The 21,871-nt window shown below is 37.3% G+C and overlaps 1 protein-coding gene across 1 annotated transcript in view; it reads right to left on the bottom strand.

Moving 5' to 3' along the window:
• Positions 1-9,912: 9,912 nt before the first annotated feature.
• Positions 9,913-21,871, bottom strand: part of LOC110271527 (plasma membrane ATPase 2-like) — a 28,953-nt gene continuing 16,994 nt past the window's right edge. The window contains exons 3-13 of the mRNA XM_088484679.1: positions 13,167-13,311; positions 13,034-13,118; positions 12,439-12,504; positions 12,364-12,380; positions 11,685-11,823; positions 11,258-11,377; positions 10,959-11,078; positions 10,599-10,806; positions 10,285-10,523; positions 10,159-10,191; positions 9,913-10,062 (exon numbers count right to left, since the gene is read on the bottom strand). Coding sequence (XP_088340805.1) covers positions 9,913-10,062; positions 10,159-10,191; positions 10,285-10,523; positions 10,599-10,806; positions 10,959-11,078; positions 11,258-11,377; positions 11,685-11,823; positions 12,364-12,380; positions 12,439-12,504; positions 13,034-13,118; positions 13,167-13,311 — 1,322 coding nt within the window. The remainder of the gene's footprint in view (positions 10,063-10,158; positions 10,192-10,284; positions 10,524-10,598; positions 10,807-10,958; positions 11,079-11,257; positions 11,378-11,684; positions 11,824-12,363; positions 12,381-12,438; positions 12,505-13,033; positions 13,119-13,166; positions 13,312-21,871) is intronic.

Genomic DNA, 21,871 nt, shown 5'->3' with positions numbered 1-21,871 from the left:
GAGAACGCACTCCCCTACACAAGGAGAGTCAACTTTGATCAAAGGTTGGACCAAGTCCTTATGGACATATGTGTAGAAGGAGCTCAATGGAAGATTGACTCCAAAGGCAAGCCGGTTCAACTAAGAAGATTGGACCTCAAGCCTATTGCTAGAGGATGGCTGGAGTTTATTCAATGCTCAATCATTCCCACTAGCAACCGGTCTGAAGTTACTATAAACCGGGCCATCATGATCCATAGCATCATGATTGGAGAAGAGGTGGAAGTTCATGAGATTATACCTCAAGAACTCTACAAGGTGGCTGACAAGTCCTCCACTATGGCAAGGTTAGCCTTTCCTCACCTCATTTGCCACCTATGCAATTCAGCTGGGATTGACATAGAGGGAGATATCCTCATCAAAGAGGACAAGCCCATCACTAAGAAAAAGATGGAGCAAGCAAGAGAGCCCAGTCATGGAGCTCAAGAGGCGCAAGAAGCTCACTTCCATGAGATCCCTGAGATGCCTCAAATGCACTTTCCTCCACAAAACTATTGGGAGCACATCAACACCTCCCTAGAAGAATTGAGTTCCAATATGGGACAACTAAGGGTGGAACATCAAGAGCACTCCATCATGCTTCATGAAATAAGAGAAGATCAAAAAGCAATGAGGGAGGAGCAACAAAGACAAGGAAGAGACATAGAAGAGCTCAAGGACATCATTGGTTCCTCAAGAAGGAAACGCCACCATCACTAAGGTGGATTCATTCCTTGTTTTTGCTTTCTCTGTTTTTCGTTTTCTATGTTATGTGCTTATCTATGTTTGTGCCTTCACTACATGATCATTAGTAGTTAGTAACTTTGTCTTAAAGATATAAATGTCCTATGAATCCATCACCTCTCTTAAATAAAAAAATGTTTTAATTCAAAAGAACAAGAAGTACATGAGTTTCGAATTTATCCTTGAACTTAGTTTAATTATATTGATGTGGTGACAATGCTTCTTGTTTTCTGAATGTATGCTTGAACAGTGCATATGTCTTTTGAAGTTGTTGCTTAAGAATGTTAAATATGTTGGCTCTTGAAAGAATGATGACTAGGAGACATGTTATTTGATAATCTGAAAAATCATAAAAATGATTCTTGAAGCAAGAAAAAGCAGCAAAAAAAAAAAAAAAAAAAAAAAACAAAGCTTGCAGAAAAAAAAAATATAGGCGAAAAAAAAAATATAGAAAGAAAAAGAAAAAGCAAGCAGAAAAAGCCAATAACCCTTAAAACCAAAAGGCAAGGGCAAATAAAAAGGATCCCAAGGCTTTGAGCATCAGTGGATAGGAGGGCCTAAAGGAATAAAATCCTGGTCTAAGCGGCTAAACCAAGCTGTCCCTAACCATGTGCTTGTGGCGTGTAGGTGTCAAGTGAAAACTTGAGACTGAGCGGTTAAAGTCAAGGTCCAAAGCAAAAACAAAGAGTGTGCTTAAGAACCCTGGACACCTCTAATTGGGGACTTTAGCAAAGCTGAGTCACAATCTGAAAAGGTTCACCCAATTATGTGTCTGTGGCATTTATGTATCCGGTGGTAATACTGGAAAACAAAGTGCTTAGGGCCACGGCCAAGACTCATAAAATAGCTGTGTTCAAGAATCATCATACTGAACTAGGAGATTCAATAACACTATTCGAAATCTGAAGTTCCTATAGATGCCAATCATTCTGAACCTCAATGGATAAAGTGAGATGCCAAAACTATTCAAGAGGCAAAAAGCTATAAGTCCCGCTCATATGATTGGAGCTATGTTTCATTGATAGTTTGGAATTTATAATATATTCTCTTCTTTTTATCCTATTTGATTTTCAGTTGCTTGGGGACAAGCAACAATTTAAGCTTGGTGTTGTGATGAGCGGATAATTTATACGCTTTTTGACATTGTTTTTAGTATGTTTTTAGTAGGATCTAGTTACTTTTAGGGATGTTTTCATTAGTTTTTATGTTAAATTCACATTTCTGGACTTTACTATGAGTTTGTGTGTTTTTCTGTAATTTCAGGTATTTTCTGGCTGAAATTGAGGGACTTGAGCAGAAATCAGATTCAGAGGTTGAAAAAGGACTGCTGATGCTGTTGGATTCTGACCTCCCTGCACTCAAAGTGGATTTTCTGGAGCTACAGAACTCGAAATGGCGCGCTTCCAATTGCGTTGGAAAGTACACATCCAGGGCTTTCCAGCAATATATAATAGTCCATACTTTGGCCAAGAATTGACGACGTAAACTGGCGTTCAACGCCAGCCTTCTGCCCAAATCTGGCGTCCAGCGCCAGAAAAGGATCCAGAACCAGAGTTGAACGCCCAAACTGGCACAGAAACTGGCATTCAACTCCATAAATGGCCTCTGCACGTGCTACACTTAAGCTCAGCCCAAACACACACCAAGTGGGCCCCGGAAGTGGATTTATGCATCAATTACTTACTCATGTAAACCCTAGTGACTAGTTTATTATAAATAGGACCTCTTACTATTGTATTAGGCATCTTTGGATTACCTTATGATCCTTTGATCACGTTTTAGGGGGCTGGTCATCTCGGCCATGCCTGGACCTTCACTTATGTATTTTTAACGGTAGAGTTTCTACACTCCATAGATTAAGGTGTGGAGCTCTGCTGTTCCTCAAAGATTAATGAAAGTACTACTATTTTCTATTCAATTCATCTTATTTCGCTTCTAATATATCCATTCGCACCCAAGAACGTGATGAAGGTGATGATTATGTGTGACGCTCATCATCCTTCTCCCTTATGAACGCGTGCCTGACAAACACTTCTGTTCTACATGAATTAAGCTAGAATGAGTATCTCTTAGATCTCCTAACCAGAATCTTCGTGGCATAAGCTAGAATGATGGCGGCATTCAAGAGAATCCGGAAGGTCTAAACCTTGTCTGTGGTATTCTGAGTAGGATTCAATGATTGAATGACTGTGACGAGCTTCAAACTCGCGAGTGCTGGGCGTTAGTCACAGACGCAAAAGGAGGGTGAATCCTATTCCAGCATGATCGAGAACCGACAGATGAATAGCCGTGCCGTGACAGGGTGCGTGAGCATATTATTCACTGAGAGGAGGGGATGTAGCCACTGACAACGGTGATGCCCTTGCATACAGCCAGCCATGGAAAGGAGTAAGACTGATTGGATGAAGATAGCAGGAAAGCAGAGGTTCAGAGGAACGAAAAGCATCTCCATTCTCTTATCTGAAATTCCTACCAATGAATTACATAAGTATCTCTATCCCTATTCTATTATTTAATATTCGAAAACACCATTATCACTTTATATCTGCCTGACTGAGATTTGCAAGGTGACCATAGCTTGCTTCATACCAACAATCTCCGTGGGATTCGACCCTTACTCACGTAAGGTATTACTTGGACGACCCAGTGCACTTGCTGGTTAGTTGTATCGAAGTTGTGACAATTATGAATTAAGATCAGAGCACCAAGCTTTGGAGCTATTACCAGGATTTGTTCAAGTCTGGAGATCACAATTTCGTGCACCAGTGTCCCACGTGAAGTCATCATATCCCACGTTAAGACTCTTTGTCGTCCAAAGACGTGGGACATTTCTCATGCAAACTTCACCAAGCAAGGAAGATATCGCACGTCAAGCAACGACGCCACACGTCCAACTTCTCCTTCATAGGCACATCCCACGTCCAGCCTTCACATCCCACATCTAGCCTTCACATTGCACGTCCAGTCTTTACCAGCATGAGCATGTCCCACGTTGAGGAGTCATGTCCCATGTTAGGCCTAAAGGTAGTAGCTCCTAAGCCTCCAGGATCAAAGAAGTTGCACGCAAGTCCCCCATGTCCCACGTTGGGCTTGAGCCCAACAACCTTATCTCCATGCACAGAAAGATTTCGTACGTGAGGCCCCCATGTCGCACATCCAAGTTTCTTCCTCTCAAAGACGTCCCATGTCTCTCACATGGCTCACACGCCAACTTGCTCCACAGCCCCTGGGAGGTGCACCTCAAGTCCAAGACTTAATTCAAGCCCATAAAGCTTAAGGTAGCAATCAAGCACTAAAAACTAGGCCTTAATCACAAGGAATCACTTTTGATTTTTGGAAGTCATTTAGGAAAATATATTATCTTATTCGGTTTTAAAAAAGATTAATTATTAGATTTTTGTTTAGTTTAGAAATATTAAGTATTCAAAAAATTCTAAAGGAGGCACTTAGTTACTCCCGTACACTTTTGAATCCTAAATTTGTGTTTTGCATCATGATTTATGCATTGATATTTTCTTAAGAAACAAGCTTTTGTTCTTCATTACAAGGATTTGAATATATCGAAAAATAGTTTGAATCTGAATTGAATTATATATTCATCTTGAAAAAGTTGTTTGTTAGAATTAAGCTTGAAAATTTCTTCTCATGATTCTCTAGGTTTCAAAACTAGCTTGATAAGTGAACGTGTTAAATCTCTTTTCTTAAATAATTGACTAAGGAATTAGTAATAAATTAGGTTAAAGAGAAATTAAATCACTAAGGAATTGGGATTTGGTTAATTGAGGTTCACCGTGAGATACATCCTTGCATAATTAAGGTAAAAGTGAAAAGCATTTATTTTGAAAATCTCAGCATCTCTGAAACCTTAACATTTTACTTATATCACTTTTTCTACTTATTTACTGCTGCCTTATTTATATTGCTATTTTAGTATTTAAATCATCACAATTTAAATTTTTTATTATTTGACTAGAATAATCAGTTAACCATTGTTTGCTTAGTCCTTTAATCCCCGTAAGAATGATAACCCACTCACTGTGGTATTACTTGATACGATTCAGTGCACTCGTCGAGTTATGGTTTTGCAAAATTCCGCATCAGCTACTACCACCATACTCACTTCCTCATCATTAATGTATTCTCTTACTACATTTTGTATTTCTTGCATAGCCCACACCGGCCTTGTGGTTAAATGCTTTTAGAAATCTTCATTTGTCAATCCATTCATCAAGTAAAGACTGTCTATCGAGTCCATCAAACCATCTATCTTAAGACAATCATAGTTGAAACGAGCCAAATATTTTGTTTTTGATTTATAACTTCGTGGAGTCACTCCCAACAGGTCAATCAGGTGCTTGGCTTTTGCTATTTGGGTCGTAAATTGGGCTAGGAAATTTTGAAAAATGTCTACAAAGGTCGAGATTGACCCTTGAGGGAATGAGTTAAACCAATTAATTGCGGGTCCGACCAAGGTTACTGGAATGCTTGGCATCGAACCACATCAGCGACTCCCTCAACGTTCATCCTTGCTTTGAAGGGTGTGATGTGTTCTTGGGGGTCATTCATGCTATCATATCTCATGTCCATGGGTCTGTCAAAGTTTTTTGGCAAATCGACTTTTAAGATTCCAGCATCAAAAGGGGTGGCTTCGCCATGGGTTCATGCCGTAGCCTCTGCTTCCCTTCTTGGGATCTTTCCGATATCACCCTATCTCACTTGAGGCTTTGGGGGGTGAGAGATCTGTCGCTCCTAAAGTATGGATGGTCGTGATGATCGTTTTCGTCATCACGTCTCCTTTGTACCCCCAATCGTTGGAGAGGGGACCATGTACACGGGCTAGTCCTCAGCGGCTCCATCTTAGAGTGGGCCTCATGACTCAACTCAGGCCAGTAAAAATATCGAGCTACCAACTCTCTCACTCGAGATTCTAGACCCGATGCTTAAGCTCATGCATGACACGTGCTTGAACGAGTGTCGTTCCGAGGAACGGAGGACGTCGCTATGGCTCTGGTGATGGCTCCGGGTAGTTGCAATATGCATCATGCTTAGTGTACACCCACCATTAGCGGCATCTTGACCCTAGTGAGGGTCATCGTCCTTGCTTCCATAGACTCGTTGGGGGAAGGATGGAGGGTCATCCATCATTTGCCACAGCCTTGGGGTCCCCACAGACAGTATCAAATGTTATGTCATTACATAAAGGAAGTCGATAATGAAGAAAATCTGGTGCTGTATATACGGAGGTGCGATAGTGCTAGTAACTTGAACGGGGGTGGTACTTGCAAGGCTAGTTCGACACTGAAGTCAATGAATATCCGTTGAGGAGGCTAAAATAAAGGTTACTTACCTTCCTTATATACTCGAGGTCAATATCAAGGATCTGTTCTGTAGTCTTTCTGGTGGAGGATGATCCACTATTTCCTAGATTTGGAGATATTCCGTAACTGTTTTCTTTCAAAAACACTTGGTATGGATGTTCAGTAGATTTACCACGTGGTCTTGTAGCTAGCACACTAGTGGGTCTTAATCCTTGAAGTCTAAGAGCTTGCCTAGAACAAGATGCATGCTTATTAATCATAATGGATCATTATCATCATCAATTAATTGACAGACCTAAAAAAATTTAGTTATGGGAGCAAAAATATGCCAAAATAAATTTTGTTATACATTAATATATTTATAAGTTAAAACTAAAATTACTCCAAAAAAAACTAGACTTACATATAAACATTGAAAAGTATATGAATTTAAAATAATAAAAAATTAGTTGATAATGGTTTTTTCTCTTTATTTTTAAAAGAATTAAATATTATTTTTATATTTTTAAATTTAATTTTGATATTCTACTGTTAATTTAAAAAATATTAATTAATGAATAAATAATATTTTTTTCAACTAATTTTTGAAAAAAAATTAATAATTCCACTTATGTTCAAAAAATTAAGTTTTAACTTGATAATTAGTTAATTGACTAATTTCAAAAAATACATTATCACTATTTATTGATTTTTTTTATTAAGTTGATTTATTTATTTGTTTAGTTTTAATCTTGATACTTATAACAAGATAAGTATTATTTCATGTTAATTTTAATAAATCAAATCTTTTTTAACATAGGTTTCAATGGAGACCAAGATAATTTAATACTTAGAATAAATATATTCATCTATATATAATTTTTACTTTTTTTCAAATTTTTAGTGGGGGCAAGGGGCCCCTCTTCTCGTTAGGTCCGTCTATTCATCATCATCTCATCACAAATTTTCTATCATTAGTACCACCGTCCATAATAGTACAATAACACATGCCCACCGTTCAAAGTTTTTCAACTATATATGGGGCTCAATATATGCCCCCCTCTTTGTTTCTATTTGTCAGGGTTGAAAAACAGTTAATTAATTATAACCGTAGTTATGTGTCGATTATATAATTACATAGTGATGAGAAATAATAAGGATATCAGAATTTATTTATTTTTTTATTATTACTTGGTTATTAATATTATTTTTTTAATTTAATAATTTAATAATATTTTTTATTTTATATTTTTAAATATTAATAATTAACTAATAATTAAAAATAATAAATTCTAATAATTCTCTATATTTTTCTTATACATTAGTAATGCAGTTCGAACCATAAAAGTATCTTTATTTTACTTAACTTTTTGTAGAGAGTAGTTTTAGAATTGTCTGATGGACTTGAGATGGTATATTAGAAATAGAATCACAACCTTTAATTTATTGTTTAATTTATAATAAAAGTTAGAATAATTATATTAAATATACACTAAAAATTACTTACCAACATAAAATATATTTAAAATATAAAATAAATATTAAAAATAAATTACATAATACACGTATTTGTATATAAAATATAAAAATTAATTTAATAAATAATTTTTAGTGTATGTCTAACATTGTTAAAGTTAGTATTTCATATTAAACTTCAGTCTGAATGTGCATGTTTTTTAACTGAGCTTACATTGTGGACTTAATTAATTTCTCAAACCATCATAACTTAAAAAAAAAAAAAAAACCAGAATTCAATTAACCGAAATCTTAATAATTAAGATTTAATTGACTTATTTTTAAGAATATATGTTAAAGTTATTATTAATAAAAAATTTTAAATTTTTTACTTTGAAAAAGAAACAACGAATATATTAAAAGATTAAATTTTATATTTTTATATAATTTTTTCATTAGTAATTTTAAAGTATACTCTTACGTAGTGTTTGTTTTGAAATACTGAGATGAAGATTAGAGAATTGAGACTCAGTATCATGTTTGTTGGCCTAGAGATTGGTATTAAAATTTCAGTCATCATCTCCAAAATTTTAGTATTTCAATACCTCTAAAAAATAGAAACACAAAAAACTAAAATTTTTTAGGACGAAAACTAAAACTTTAACAAATAATTCTTTCCAAAATACCCTTATCCCAAATTACTAATTTTAAGTTCACCCTCGTTCAGTTTTTCAACCACCACCTCTGTCCTATTGCTGCTGCCAGGACCACCATCTCTCACCTTCCAACTCCACCCCATCTCTCATTCCTACTATCTCAACCATCATCCTTCCTTGCATCCATCATTACTAACAACAATAATATCAAGACAATAGCAAAATTAGAACAATAATACCAACAACAATAATATCAAATATATCTCAAAATCAGAATAGAGAGAGAAGAAAGAAAGGAGAGGAAGGAAGGTGGAGGAGATGGCAGCATAGAAAGAAGAGCTGCCGACGGGTGCTGGGTGATAGCGATGGAGTGCGAGAGTGAGAGCATGAGAGCGCGAGAGAGATGTGGGTGCTGGGCAACAGCAACGGAGCACGAAAATGACCTGGGTGCTGGGCAACGGCGATGGAGTGCGAGAAAGAGCGTGGGCAATGACAGAGAGTATGTACGGGAGAGAGAGAGAGAGAAAGAAGGAAGTGAAATCAGCAGTGAAGAGTGGAATAAGGGGTGTGATTATTGTTGACGGAGGCAAAAGCCATTGAAATCGGCAATGAAGAGTGGATTCTGCAATGAAACGAAGAAGAGAGGGGAATAAGAGATATGATTATTGAGATTCAGTAAAAAGAGGAGAATGACTAGGGGGTAGGTAGGGTTCTTTTTAAATTTTTTTAATTAGTGAGGGTATTTTAGTATTTTTACTTATTTAACTCTTTGTATTTATTTTAAACTAAATAAAATATTAAGACATAATTCAATTTTATACATTTTTACACTAAACACAATACAAAATTTATTTTAATCTCCATCTCTTAGTCTCAATTTCTCAGACTCTTAATTTCAATTTTTCAGTGTTTGTTTCTCTTCTAAATACTATCTTAGATAAACCCTTACGTGTTTAGACTTTTAGTCACTACAAGAAAATACGTCTATTGCCACGCTTTTAAAGCGTGGCGAAAAGCTAAAAAAAGCGTGGCGATAGCTTTTTGCCACGCTTTTTGAGCTACCGCCACGCTTTTGAAAGGGTGACCTATTGCCACGCTTTTTTTTTGCCACGCTTTTTCAGCCTATTGCCACGCTTTTTTTTGCCACGCTTTTTTACAAACTGCCACTTGTAAAAATGTGGCCTTATGTGGAAGATATGGCCACGCTTTAAAAGCGTGGCCATATGGGAGATATAGCCACGCTTTTGAAGCGTGGCGATAGAGAGAGATATGGCCACGCTTTCAAAGCGTGGCGATAGAGAGAGATATAGCCACGCTTTTGAAGCGTGGCGATAGCAAGATATGACCACACTTTAGAAAAGTGTGGTCATAGCTAGAGATACGGCCACGCTTTAAAAGCGTGGCAATAGCCTTGTAAAATTTAAAAAAAAAATCCTTTTTTTTTATTTTTACCTTTATCAATATAAAATATAAATTTTTCATTTCTTTTTTATTACCAAACTTATATTACAAGACAAATCAAATAATAATTATAGACATATATAATTTTTGTTATAATTGTTTTATACATTAAAAAATATACTCAAATACAAAATAAATCTCGAGTTCAAATTCTAAAACTAAAAACTGAAGAAAAATACAAAAACAATACAACTTAAATCTTAAGTCCTTCGCTGTTCCTCCTTCCTCTAGCCCTCTTAAACTTCTTTCCTCTAGATCATACATAATTGTAGCTAATGTTACTATAACTGTAGAGAAGACCTCCAAATAATGCATTTTAAATATGGTATTTGAGAGCAGATAGTAATACCATCGTTGAGAATGGCTATGACAAGAACCATAAAGGGAGGAAAGTTAAATTCCCAAATGCATGTGAGTAACATAAAGCCAACCTGCAACCCAAAATAAACTGAAAATGAGAAGGAAAGAAAATGATGGCTTGATCACTGCTAAATTCTCCATATATCATATATGCACTTATAACTTACCACAATACGGATGGTGATAGATACATCATATATCTGCAAAAGAAAAATAAAATAAGGTTTTGAATTTTTTCTTACAACAAGGACTATTGCAATATTTTCTTAATATGTTCGTAGTTGGGGGATTACTGTGTAGTTTTTCATTCTTTGGAAAATTGCACGGCTAGTTAAAACAGCACTTATGATCACACTCAACCCAGGTTCTGTTAGAACTATATCAGAGGCACTTCTTGCAGCATCTGTTGCATCTGCTACAGCGATACCTATGTCTGCTATCTTCAAAGCTGGTGCATCATTCACTCCATCACCAGTCATCCCACAAATGTGCTTTCTAGCTTGTAACCTCTTCACAATCTCATATTTGTGCTCTGAGGGAACATATATAATCAGAAAATAGACAAGAATTTGGATTAGAGCTTTTCTGTGATTGCTATTATACTTACCAGGAAAGACACCAGCAAAACCATCTGCATTCTCTATAAGATCATCGACGGGAACAAAAGCAAAATTATCTTTGCTTTCTCCTAGCAGCGACGAAGAAGGATACATGTTAGAGCCCATTCCAAGATGCCTTCCTGTTTCCTTAGTAATTGCAAGCTGATCACCTGTAAGGGTATTTTTTTTCAAGAGTATGAGATGTGATCCGTTTCCCTTCTTGGTTACAAACAATTAATTCCTGAGACAAATTTCTGGAGGTAAAATCTCCCACTAGTAGTCAGTAAGGCATCGGTTTTATTTTTTAGTTTTTCAAATGATTCGAAGATGATCCAAAAGAGTAACCAGGTTGGTAGTTGAAATAGTACCTCCTTTGGGTCTGCTAACATAGATACAATTGCACAATCAATTGCATCTTGGTTCTCTAGCCTTGATGCCCTTGCAGCCATAAGTACAACCATGTGCTGATTAACTCCATCAGCAAAGACCTGCCAGATATTGATCATTGTTGGAAAAAGAAGAAACAGGTTAGTATTTTGAAAACACATGAATGGCTGTATAGACAATGGAGTTACTCTTTGTCTTTCCATTATCTTCTTTCTTTAAGAAATTATCTTCTTTACATTTAACTATGTTTCAAAATGTTAGGACAAATGAGTTATCAAACCTCAATTAGATTCTTGTCCACTGTAAGCTTGTTGAGAGTTAATGTGCCTGTTTTATCACTGCATAGGATATCCATTCCGGCCATTTCTTCAATTGCAGTCATTCTCTTTGTTATAGCACCCTGCAAAGATTTATATCATTAGTACCTAACCTATAATCATTAGATAATAACTTTTATCATTAAAGGATAACAAGTAGGCCCTGTTTGGTAACTGCACCAAGACAAAAATATAGAGTACAAACCTATTTGAAGGAGATAGATACAGAAATAGAAAAAAAGTTTCTATCTAGGAACAAAATGTGCCTGATTTTCTATGTAGTCTCTGTCTTCGTGTTTCTATATTTTAGTTCTCAGGCACTTAAGTACAACATTACATTCCATCCTATATAGCTCAACAAAATGTGTGAATCAATAAACTAAATATAACCTGCTGAGACAATTTGTGTGAACCAATAGCCATTGTAACTGAAAGGACAGTTGGCATTGCAATAGGAATTTCGCCAATCAGTAACACAAGGAGGTTATCAATACCAACTCGGTATTTTCTTTGCTGTGGACCCCTGATGCTATTTTACAAATGCTATGTTTACAAATGCTATTTTACAAATGCATATCATGGACAAAGGAGCAAAATTGATTAGTAAGTTTCTGATGGTGCTTTCATGGTAAAATTTATCTTGCTAACAAGAAGTAAGCAATAACAATGAAGCATGTTGAGTATAACTAAAATTATAATTGAAAATAGCAGTGTTATTGAGCACAAGCTGATAGAAATTCTTCCCATGACTGCATGAGTATGAGAGCAAGTGTGTGCCTGTGCATGGTACGTTATGCACCTTAACCACGGGGTCCGTAGAAATCATCTAGTACTTGGATCACGAGACGGCCAGCAGGCCAAGAAAGATTACAAGCTGCTCCAATGGAAACCATGTACTATGAATAATAATAATCAAATAAAAATATGGTGTTAAATAAATAAAATGACAAAAATTAAATAAGTATCAACTCAGTTTTCTTCTCATCAAACTTAGTACTATGAATCAAGCAACTCAATATTGAGATTTCAATTAGTTCATGCAAGTAAAAGAGCTCATTAGGTCAAATACAGATGAACCAAGCGGTGCTGAAGAAAATTAAACAAAGTAAAAGCATTAATAAGAGAGTTATATATATATAGGTACCATTGAATAAATGGATTTCTGGTTCATGCAATACTCCTCAAGCTTTTGAAGCTCTTGAGAGAAGTTCTGCAAATATAGGAAAAAGGCACCTGAGGCTAAGATTGGAATAGAGTCAGGTAGCAGCAGCAAAGCAAAAGCAGATAAGCTATTCAATCAATCAGTTTATAATTTCTTATAAATATAAATCAAGCTCATTAACAGCTTCTCATATCAGATTATATTGTTCTAGTATGATTTTCAAATGAAAAAAATATGGAATCCATGAATTACCTTTTTCAATGATTTGGAGTGCTTACAGCTAAAGAACCACACTCAGCAATGATTTTGTTCAGCATAAACACAAAAAAAAAGAACAAAACTTAGTTGCACAAATGAACCAATTAACCTTCTGAGATTTAACTACTATAATGACAGCAAAAGAACCACGTTCGACATTATTATATGAGGCTCAAACAAATATCATTTAAACTTCTCTAACTACTTACGAATGGAAGAATCAGGGAACTAGGGAAGCACAAATGAATCAGAGAATAAACATAAACAAAGAAGCACAAATCAATTTTTTTCAGATGAGAAGCCAAACCCTGCTACTAACCTTGTTCTTAGGGAACTTGACGGCACCATCGGTTCTCTCCTTCCACCGGTTTCTTTCCTTGTCGAATCTGTAAAACTTCGATTTCCTAAAATCAATTGGAAAAGAGTAATAACAATTAAAAGCATAGATTTACTCAACAGCTGCAACGGTTCTCGCGGCTCCCTCATCGGCAACCAGGAAGCACGACGGTGACTGGCGAGGGAGCAGCTCCTCTTTCCCCTCCTCGGCGGTGGCGAAGTGCGAAGCTCCTCCAGCGGCGATGATGCGTTTGGTGACGGCTGATGGGATATTTTCGCGGAGAAACGAATTTCTCCAAAACACCCAAAACTAACCGGCAAGTGCACTGGGTCGCATCAAGTAATGAAACTCACGGGAGTGAGGTCGATCCCACAGGAATTGATGGATCAAGCAACTTTAGTGGGTGATTAGTTTAGTCAAGCTATCATTTAAGTGAGATTGGGTGAAATTGTAACCAACAGGAAGTAAAGGACAATGAATTTAAAGTTGCAGAATGTAAATTGGCAAGTAACTTAAGGGGCAAGAAATGTAAATTGCAAGAATCTTAAATTGCAAGAAATGTAAATTGCATGAAATTAAAGGGGAATAGGTGCTGGAAATTAAAAGGAAGCAGTAGATCAAGTAACTGAAAAGTTAAATTGCAGGAAGAATAAATCAAGATCATAACAACTTAAACGTAAAGTGCAGAGGAACAAAAGTGCTGGAAAATAAATTGGGAACAAGGAGATCAGAGAGCAATCACTCCAAGAATCAGAATGTGAAATCAAATGCAGCAGATTTTAAACAGAAGTGCTTGAAGAATTAAAAACAGAAAGTAACTGTGCTTAATTTGCAGCAATTTAAAAGGATGTTGAAGATCTCAGGAGTGGATCCTTCCTTGATCCAACAAGAGAAAAGTTGCAGAGAATTAAAAGAAAGATTGCAGAAGAAGTAAAGAGAAGTTGCAAATAGAGAATGAAAACAGAATTCCTTCCAATCTCAATTCAAGATTCAAAACAGAAAATGAAAATTCAGAGAGAGAGAGCTCTCTAGTGGAGTCACCCTCCCTTCTCTCTATTCGGGCCTCCCTTCTAAAATGAGAATGATGCCTTATATAGGCATTTTTACAAAATGAAAATGAAATTCAAAATAAATTACAATTAAAATAAAATTTCTATTCTAACTATCTCTTGTGCCTTTGAGTGTTGATAATGGGCCCTTGCTCTTGATGGAATTGGGTTGATAGAGGCCTTGGTTGATTGCTCTTGGAGTTGGAGAGAGAACCGAATTGAACTGGGTTGGAATCATGAAAGCTTGAGTAAAAGTTGGAGTAAAAGTTAGGGTCTAACTTTTGCTCCAACTTTTCATATCAGCACCCTTCCTTGCTGATACCAACGTTGGGGCAAAAGTTAGGGGTCAAACTTTTGCTCCAACGTTGGCCCCCTTGTGTGCATGTGTGGGGTGCTACTTTGTCCTCTTGTCAACGTTGCCAATTTCATGCCAACTATAGACTATTATATATGGTTGGAAAGCTCTAAATGTCAGCTTTCTAACCCAATTGGAATCACCTCAATTGGACATCTACAACTCAAGTTATGCTCCTTTGAAGAGGACAAGGTTGCTGGCCTTGGTGTGCAGCGTTTGAGGTAAAGTTTGCCTCAAACGTGATCGAAAATGGCAGTTCTAGAGGCTCAAACATATTGTCCACCCCATACTATTAGACATTGTTGGAAAGCCCTAGATGTCTACTTTCCAATGCCGTTGGGAGCACATCATTTGGAGCTCTACAGCTCGAGTTACACTCCGTCGAAGGTGCAGAGGTCAGTTGGCCTCACTGCCGGTTGCCACCATGTTCATTTATGCTCATTGCGGGGCAGTTTTCTCCCTCAATTTTAGTGTCCACCATGCAATGCCATATATGCTTGGAAAGCTCTTAATTCCTACTTTCCATTGCTTTTTGAATCACCTCATTTGGAGCTCTGTAGCTCAAGTTATTCTTGTTGGAAGTATACCCCTTGCACACTCATGGCGCCAACGTTAGCCAAAAAGTTAGGGGCTAACGTTGGCGCAAACTTTTGCTAGCCCAGGGAGTGTTTTTCATGTGCCAACGTTAGCCAAAAAGTTAGGGGCTAACGTTGGCGCAAACTTTTGCTCATCCAGGGAGTGTTTTTCATGCCAAAAGTTAGCCAAAAAGTTAGGGGCTAACTTTTGCTCCAGCTTTTGCCCAAAAGTTAGCCAAAAAGTTAGGGGCTAACTTTTGGTCCAGCTTTTTGCTTCCTGGTTCATTTTCAATTAATCCAAAAGTTTGAGCTAAAGTTTGAGGCAAACTTTTGCTCAAACTTTTTGTTCTCTATTCCTCCTAGCCATTCCTTCTTGCATCAACCTTTCTCCTAGCTTTCTTCACCTATCATTAATCAACCAAACACATCAAAGCTATGCTCAAAATCATGAGATATTCATTCTTTCATAATATGTGACAATTATAGCATAAAACCTCATGAAATTGCATTAATTCATACATGGTTGATTAAATCAAAGGAAACATGAAAATCTACCCAATTGGCTTGCTTATGGCTCAAGAAAGTGCATAAAACCTATTGAAAACAAATGAAAAAGCATAGAAAAACATGACATGGTGACATGTCATCACAACACCAAACTTAAACCTTGCTTGTCCCCAAGCAAGAAAAGAATCATGCAATAAAGATTGACAATCCAAGGCAAGAAGAATAGCAACTCAATGTTCATGGTAAGCTAGTTTTCTAAGCATGCTACAATCACAAAAGAAATGTAAATGATTGATGCTTCCATCTAGCTCAATTTATGAAATCTTTTTCTTATATTTCTTCCTTGAAACAAGCTTTTGATTTTCTTATTAGCTTCTCCTTTTGGGTGCTTTGCCCCATGAGTTGATAACAAAGCTACGACTTCTAAATGCTTTGTTTTCAAGTATTACCACTTGATACATAAGCACCACAAGCATTTGATTAGAGGACTTCATTAAGCTCATTTTTTCTTTTCTTTTCTTGACTCTCTAATCATTGATGCTCAGAGCCTTGAGCTTTGAGGGAGTGCTTTTGCACTTTGAGCCTAACCTTGACTTCTAAGTGTTTTGTTTTCAAGCATTTAGCTTGATACATAAACACCACAAGCACTTAACAAATAAATTACCATTGGTACTCAGAGCCTTCAGCTTTCTCATTCTTTCCCTTTTTCTTTTCTTGCTCTTTTTTGCTTTTTCTTTCAAGGTTTTCATGATTTTCAAAAAATGTACTAGATGAAAACTTCAATTAAATAAAATCCAATGCAATTGAGCAACAATTAATCATACTAGCTTTCCAATACTTTTATGCACATGCTAAAATCTTCTTTAATGCCTTGTTTGTTTATGATCATGATACTTTGTTGCTTTTGAATTCACAAAACTCAAGTTGGTAATCATAATGACACAGCACCATGTTGCAAATTAGAAATCAAACTATGCCTTTTCATACACACATGCATACAGAGAAGGTAAAGACAATCATGCAGTTTATAGTGCTTGAAACAAATGAGAGGAAAAGGAACTTTACAACCTTGTAGTTCATCTTCTCTATTGTTGTCATTTTCCTCTCATTCTCCTCCTTCCCATACCAAACTCAGAATGCTTGCTCATCCTCAAGCAACTATTAGAACCGTGGCTATGGGGCTAAGATGGATCATGAATGTCTTACACAAGAAATGTTAGTAGTACATGTGTTTCAAGCAAGCAAAATTAAAGATAATAATCAAGGCACAAGAGACAGAGACATTGTGATTGCAAGCTTAAGAAGGTGAGCATAATACTTTGCATAAAGAATAAGTGGCACACCAAACTTAGTGTGACACTTTCACTTGGAATCAATGCAAGTATCCAGTAAAGATTTGAAGCAAATTGTGTTGCATAGCAACACCAAACTTAGAATGCAATCCTATGTCAATTTATTTGAACTAAAACTAAACAAAAGAAACTGTTATATGTTAAATACAATCACCAAATGAAGAATCTGTTATGAATAAGGATGTCTTGGTGATGTATGAACAAAAACAGTTAATGAAGGAAAGCATTAAAAACAAGTAAATAAATGAAACAAAGAGAAAACAAAAATTATCCAACTAAGAAGAAAAATAGCACTGTAAAAGGCAATATAATTATGCAGACAAGTGATGTTGCTGGATTCATTGCATAGAAAATTAAGTGGCACACCAAACTTAGAATCTTAGCGTGACACTTCATGCAGAATTGATGCAATCATCCAAACGGGATTGAAAATAATTTGTTGCAAGGCAACACCAAACTTAGAATGTGATCATATGCCAATTTATTGAAATTTAAACAAAGCAAGGAGAAGAAATGTACCTACTGTCTACCTGTTCTTTACTTTCTTCCTTTTCTTCCAATTTGTTAAGAGAAATGACTTCAAAGGAGGAGAAGTTTCAGCTACTGTCCCTTCCCTTGGCCTTTCCTCAGCAAGCTTCCTTTTGCAAATGGCTTGATTGATCTTGCTTGCTGGATCAGGGACAGGATTGGTGCTCTTGTTAGTTGCCTTCACTTCTTTGAATCCAAGTCTTGGTTGCTGTGTGATTATTGGAGTTTTGTATTCATCCAGAGCCTTTTGAACTGATGGTTCCATGAACTCCTCCTTCATGTACTTCTCTGCCTCACTTGAGTTTGGAATGACTTCCTCACTTTCTTGCTCCTCCACTTCCTCTTTTACACTCAACATTTGTTTTAATAGCTTTTTCATTGAGGAGGTTTGTTGATCTTCCCAACATTTCTTCATCTCCTCTTCATATTTTTCGATCACAGATTCAAGGGAAGTTTGTGAGGGTTGTGAATGTTCATGTTCCTTTATCACCTCAAGAGCAGTTTCAGGTTCCACTACTTTCACCACCTCTTCTTTTTTTGTAATTTCACTTGACACAGGGACCTTGCATTCTTGTTTTTCCATTTTCTCCTTCCTTGCATTCAACAATTGGCCTACCATCACTTCCATATTTTTGAGGGAGTTTTCTAGTTCTTTATGGTATTTCTCTTCCTCCTCCGCAAATCTTTTGAGCATGGACTCAATCTTTGAGAGGCTTTGTGGTGCACGAATTGCGAATCACACTTTTCACAACGCGTACCACTAACCAGCAAGTGCACTGGGTCGTCCAAGTAATACCTTACGTGAGTAAGGGTCGAATCCCACGGAGATTGTTGGTTTGAAGCAATCTATGGTTATCTTGTAAATCTTAGTCAGGAAGTCAATTATGTTTATCAATTGAATTGTGAGTAACCAGTAGAGCATAAATTAAAAATTACTTGTTGTGCAGTAATGGAGAATATGTTGGAGTTTTGGAGATGCTTTGTCTTCTGAATCTCTGCTTTTCTCTGTCTTCTTGTTCACGCACGCACGTCCCCCTATGGCAAGCTGTGTGTTGGTGGATCACCGTTGTCAATGGCTACCTTCCGTCCTCCCAGTGAAAACTACGCTCACGCGCTCTGTCATAGCACGGCTAATCACCGGTTGGTTCTCGATCCGGTTGGAATAGGATTTACTATCCTTTTGCGTCTGTCACTAACGCCCAGCCTTCAAGAGTCTGAAGCTCGTCACAGTCATTCAATCCTTGAATCCTACTCGGAATACCACAGACAAGGTTTAGACTTTCCGGATTCTCATGAATGCTGCCATCAGTTCTAGCTTATACCACGGAGATTCTGATTAAGGAATCTAAGAGATACTCATTCAATCGTATATAGAACGGAGGTGGTTGTCAAGTACACGTTCATGATTTGAGGAAGGTGATGAGTGTCACAGCTCATCACCTCCATCACAGTTAAGCGCGAATGAACATCTTAGATAGGAACAAGCGTGTTTGAATGGAAAACAGAAATACTTGCATTAATTCATCGAGACACAGCAGAGCTCCTCACCCCCAACAATGGGGTTTAGAGACTCATGCCGTTAGAGAATACAAAGTTTTGATCTGAAAATGTCATGAGATACAAAATAAGTTTCTAAAAGATGTTTAAATACTAAACCAGTAGCCTAGGGTTACAAAATATGAGTGGACTATGATGGATGATGCAGAGATCCACTTCTGGGGCCCACTTGGTGTGCTGGGGCCCACTTGGTGTGTGCTGGGGCTGAGACTTTAAGCAATTCACGTGCAGAGGCCATTTGTGGAGTTGAACGCCAGTTTTTGTGCCAGTTTGGGCGTTCAACTCCAGTTTTTGATCCTTTTCTGGCGCTGGACGCCAGAATTGGGCAGAGGACTGGCGTTGAACGCCAGTTTACGTCGTCTAGCCTTGTGCAAAGTATGGACTATTATATATTTCTGGAAAGCCCTGGATGTCTACTTTCCAATGTAATTGGAAGCATGCCATTTCGAGTTCTGTAGCTCCAGAAAATCCAATTTGAGTGCAGGGAGGTCAGAATCCAACAGCATCAGCAGTCCTTTTTCAGCCTGAATCAGATTTTTGCTCAGCTCCTTCAATTTCAGCCAGAAAAATACCTGAAATTACAGAAAAATACACAACTCATAGTAAAGTCCAGAAATATGAATTTTTCCTAAAAACTACTGGAAATAAACTAAAAACTAACTAGAACATACTCAAAACTATATGAAATTATCCCCAAAAAGCGTATAAAATATCCGCTCATCACAACACCAAACTTAAACTGTTGCTTGTCCTCAAGCAACTAGACAAATAAAATAGAAGACTAATAGGTTGAGAAGCAATAATATCTCAGAGTTTTTGATTGAAGCTCAGATCCTAATTAGATGAGCGGGACTAGTAGCTTTTTGCTTCTGAACAGTTTCGGCATCTCACTTTATCCATTGAAGCTCAGAGTGATTGGCATCTATAGGAACTCAGAATTCAGATAGTGTTATTGATTCTCTTAGTTCAGTGTGATGATTCTTGAACACAGCTTCGTTATGAGTCTTGGCCGTGGCCCTAAGCACCTTGTTTTCCAGTATTACTACCGGATACATAAATGCCACAGACACATAACTGGGTGAACCTTTTCAGATTGTGACTCAGCTTTGCTAAAGTCCCCAATTAGAGGTGTCCAGAGTTCTTAAGCACACTCTTCTTTTTGCTTTGGACCTTGACTTTAACCGCTCAGTCTCAAGTTTTCACTTGACACCTTCACGCCACAAGCACATGGTTAGGGACAGCTTGGTTTAGCCGCTTAGACCAGGATTTTAGTCCTTTAGGCCCTCCTATCCACTGATGCTCAAAGCCTTGGGATCCTTTTTATTTGCCCTTGCCTTTTGGTTTTAAGAGCTTTTGGCTTTTTCTGCTTGCTTTTCTTTTGTTTTTTTTTTTGCAAGCTTTGTTCTTTGCTGCTTTTTCTTGCTTCAAGAATCATTTTGATGATTTTCAGATTATCAATAACATGTCTCATGTTCATCATTCTTTCAAGAGCCAACATATTTGGCAGTCTTAAACAACAAATTCAAAAGACATGTGCACTGTTCAAGCATTCATTCAGAAGACAGAAAGCATTGCCACCACATTTAACCAATTAGAATTTCTTTTATTAAACTCGAAATTTTATTGCTTCTTATTCAAAAGATCTACTATTTTATTCATGTTTAATGATGATGAGAAAAATAAACTATAGCTTAATTGGAGATAAAATCAAATAGATACTAATTACTATTATATGACTTCTAAGGTAAACTTTTTATAAGGACACTGTCACAGAGTTAAGGCAGAAATTGGAAATTAACAACCTTTATTCTGGGGGTATGGGAGTTCCTCTGATCCTTGGGAGGCTTGGTATCACAGAAGACTTTTGTCGCTTCAGTTCCCTTAAGTCACGTCCCTGCTCCTCTTGTTCTTTAAGCATATGGGTCAGCATTTGACTGTGTTCCTTCTGTTGTTTTATTATTTGCTCCATAGCTTCCTGTATCTTGGTGACAGACGTCTCAAGATATTCCCAATATTCCGCTTGAGGAATCTCTGGGAGGAATTCCTGTGCTCTCTTCTTGATATGTTCCTCCTGTGCTTGTTGTCTCTCCATTGATGCTTTGGTGATTGACTTTTCAATTAGGATATATTCAGTTATTCCCATCTTGACTCCAGCGTCCTTGCAGAGCAGAGAAATCACGCTTGGATAAGCCAACCTGGCCTCTCTTGAATTTTTGTTAGCAATCTTATAGAGCTCTGTTGAAATCAGCTGATGAACCTCCACTTCCTTTCCCATCATGATGCAATGAATCATCACTGCTCTTTTAACTGTGACTTCAGAACGATTGCTGGTGGGCAACAGAGAATGCCCAATGAAGTCCAGCCATCCTCTGGCAACTGGTTTGAGATCCTCCCACTTGAGTTGATTTGGGACGCCCTTTGTGTTGGTGGTCCACCTGGCTTCAGGGATACAGATGTCCTCTAGAATCTTATCCAGGCCAATGTCTGCTCTCATCATCCTCCTGTTGAAGGAGTCTGGATCATCCTTTAGCTGCGGTAGCTTTAATATCTCTCTGATCTTGTCAGGGGTGGTATGAACAATCTTTCCCCTGACCATGGTCCGAAATTCGTAGCAGGCTGTTCCAGATAGTCTTTGCTTGTCAGTCTGCCACATATTAGCATAGAACTCCTGGACCATGTTCCTTCCTACTTTCGTTTCAGGATTAGCTAGGACTTCCCAGTTCCTGATTCGAATTTGCTCCTGGATCTCCGGATATTCATCTTCTTTCAGATCGAATCTCACTTCCGGGATCACTGATCTCAGACCCATTACTTTAAGATAATGGTCTGAATGTTCTTTAGATAAGAACTTTCCTTGATTCCAAAGTGGTTTTGGAACGCTCTCTTTCTTGCCTCTT

The sequence above is a fragment of the Arachis ipaensis genome, chromosome B4 (assembly GCF_059453495.1).
Source record: "Arachis ipaensis isolate K30076 ecotype BB chromosome B4, ASM5945349v1, whole genome shotgun sequence".
Lineage (NCBI taxonomy): Eukaryota > Viridiplantae > Streptophyta > Magnoliopsida > Fabales > Fabaceae > Arachis > Arachis ipaensis.
The sequence above is the reverse complement of the archived record's forward strand: the minus strand, read 5'-3'. Positions and strand labels throughout refer to the sequence as shown.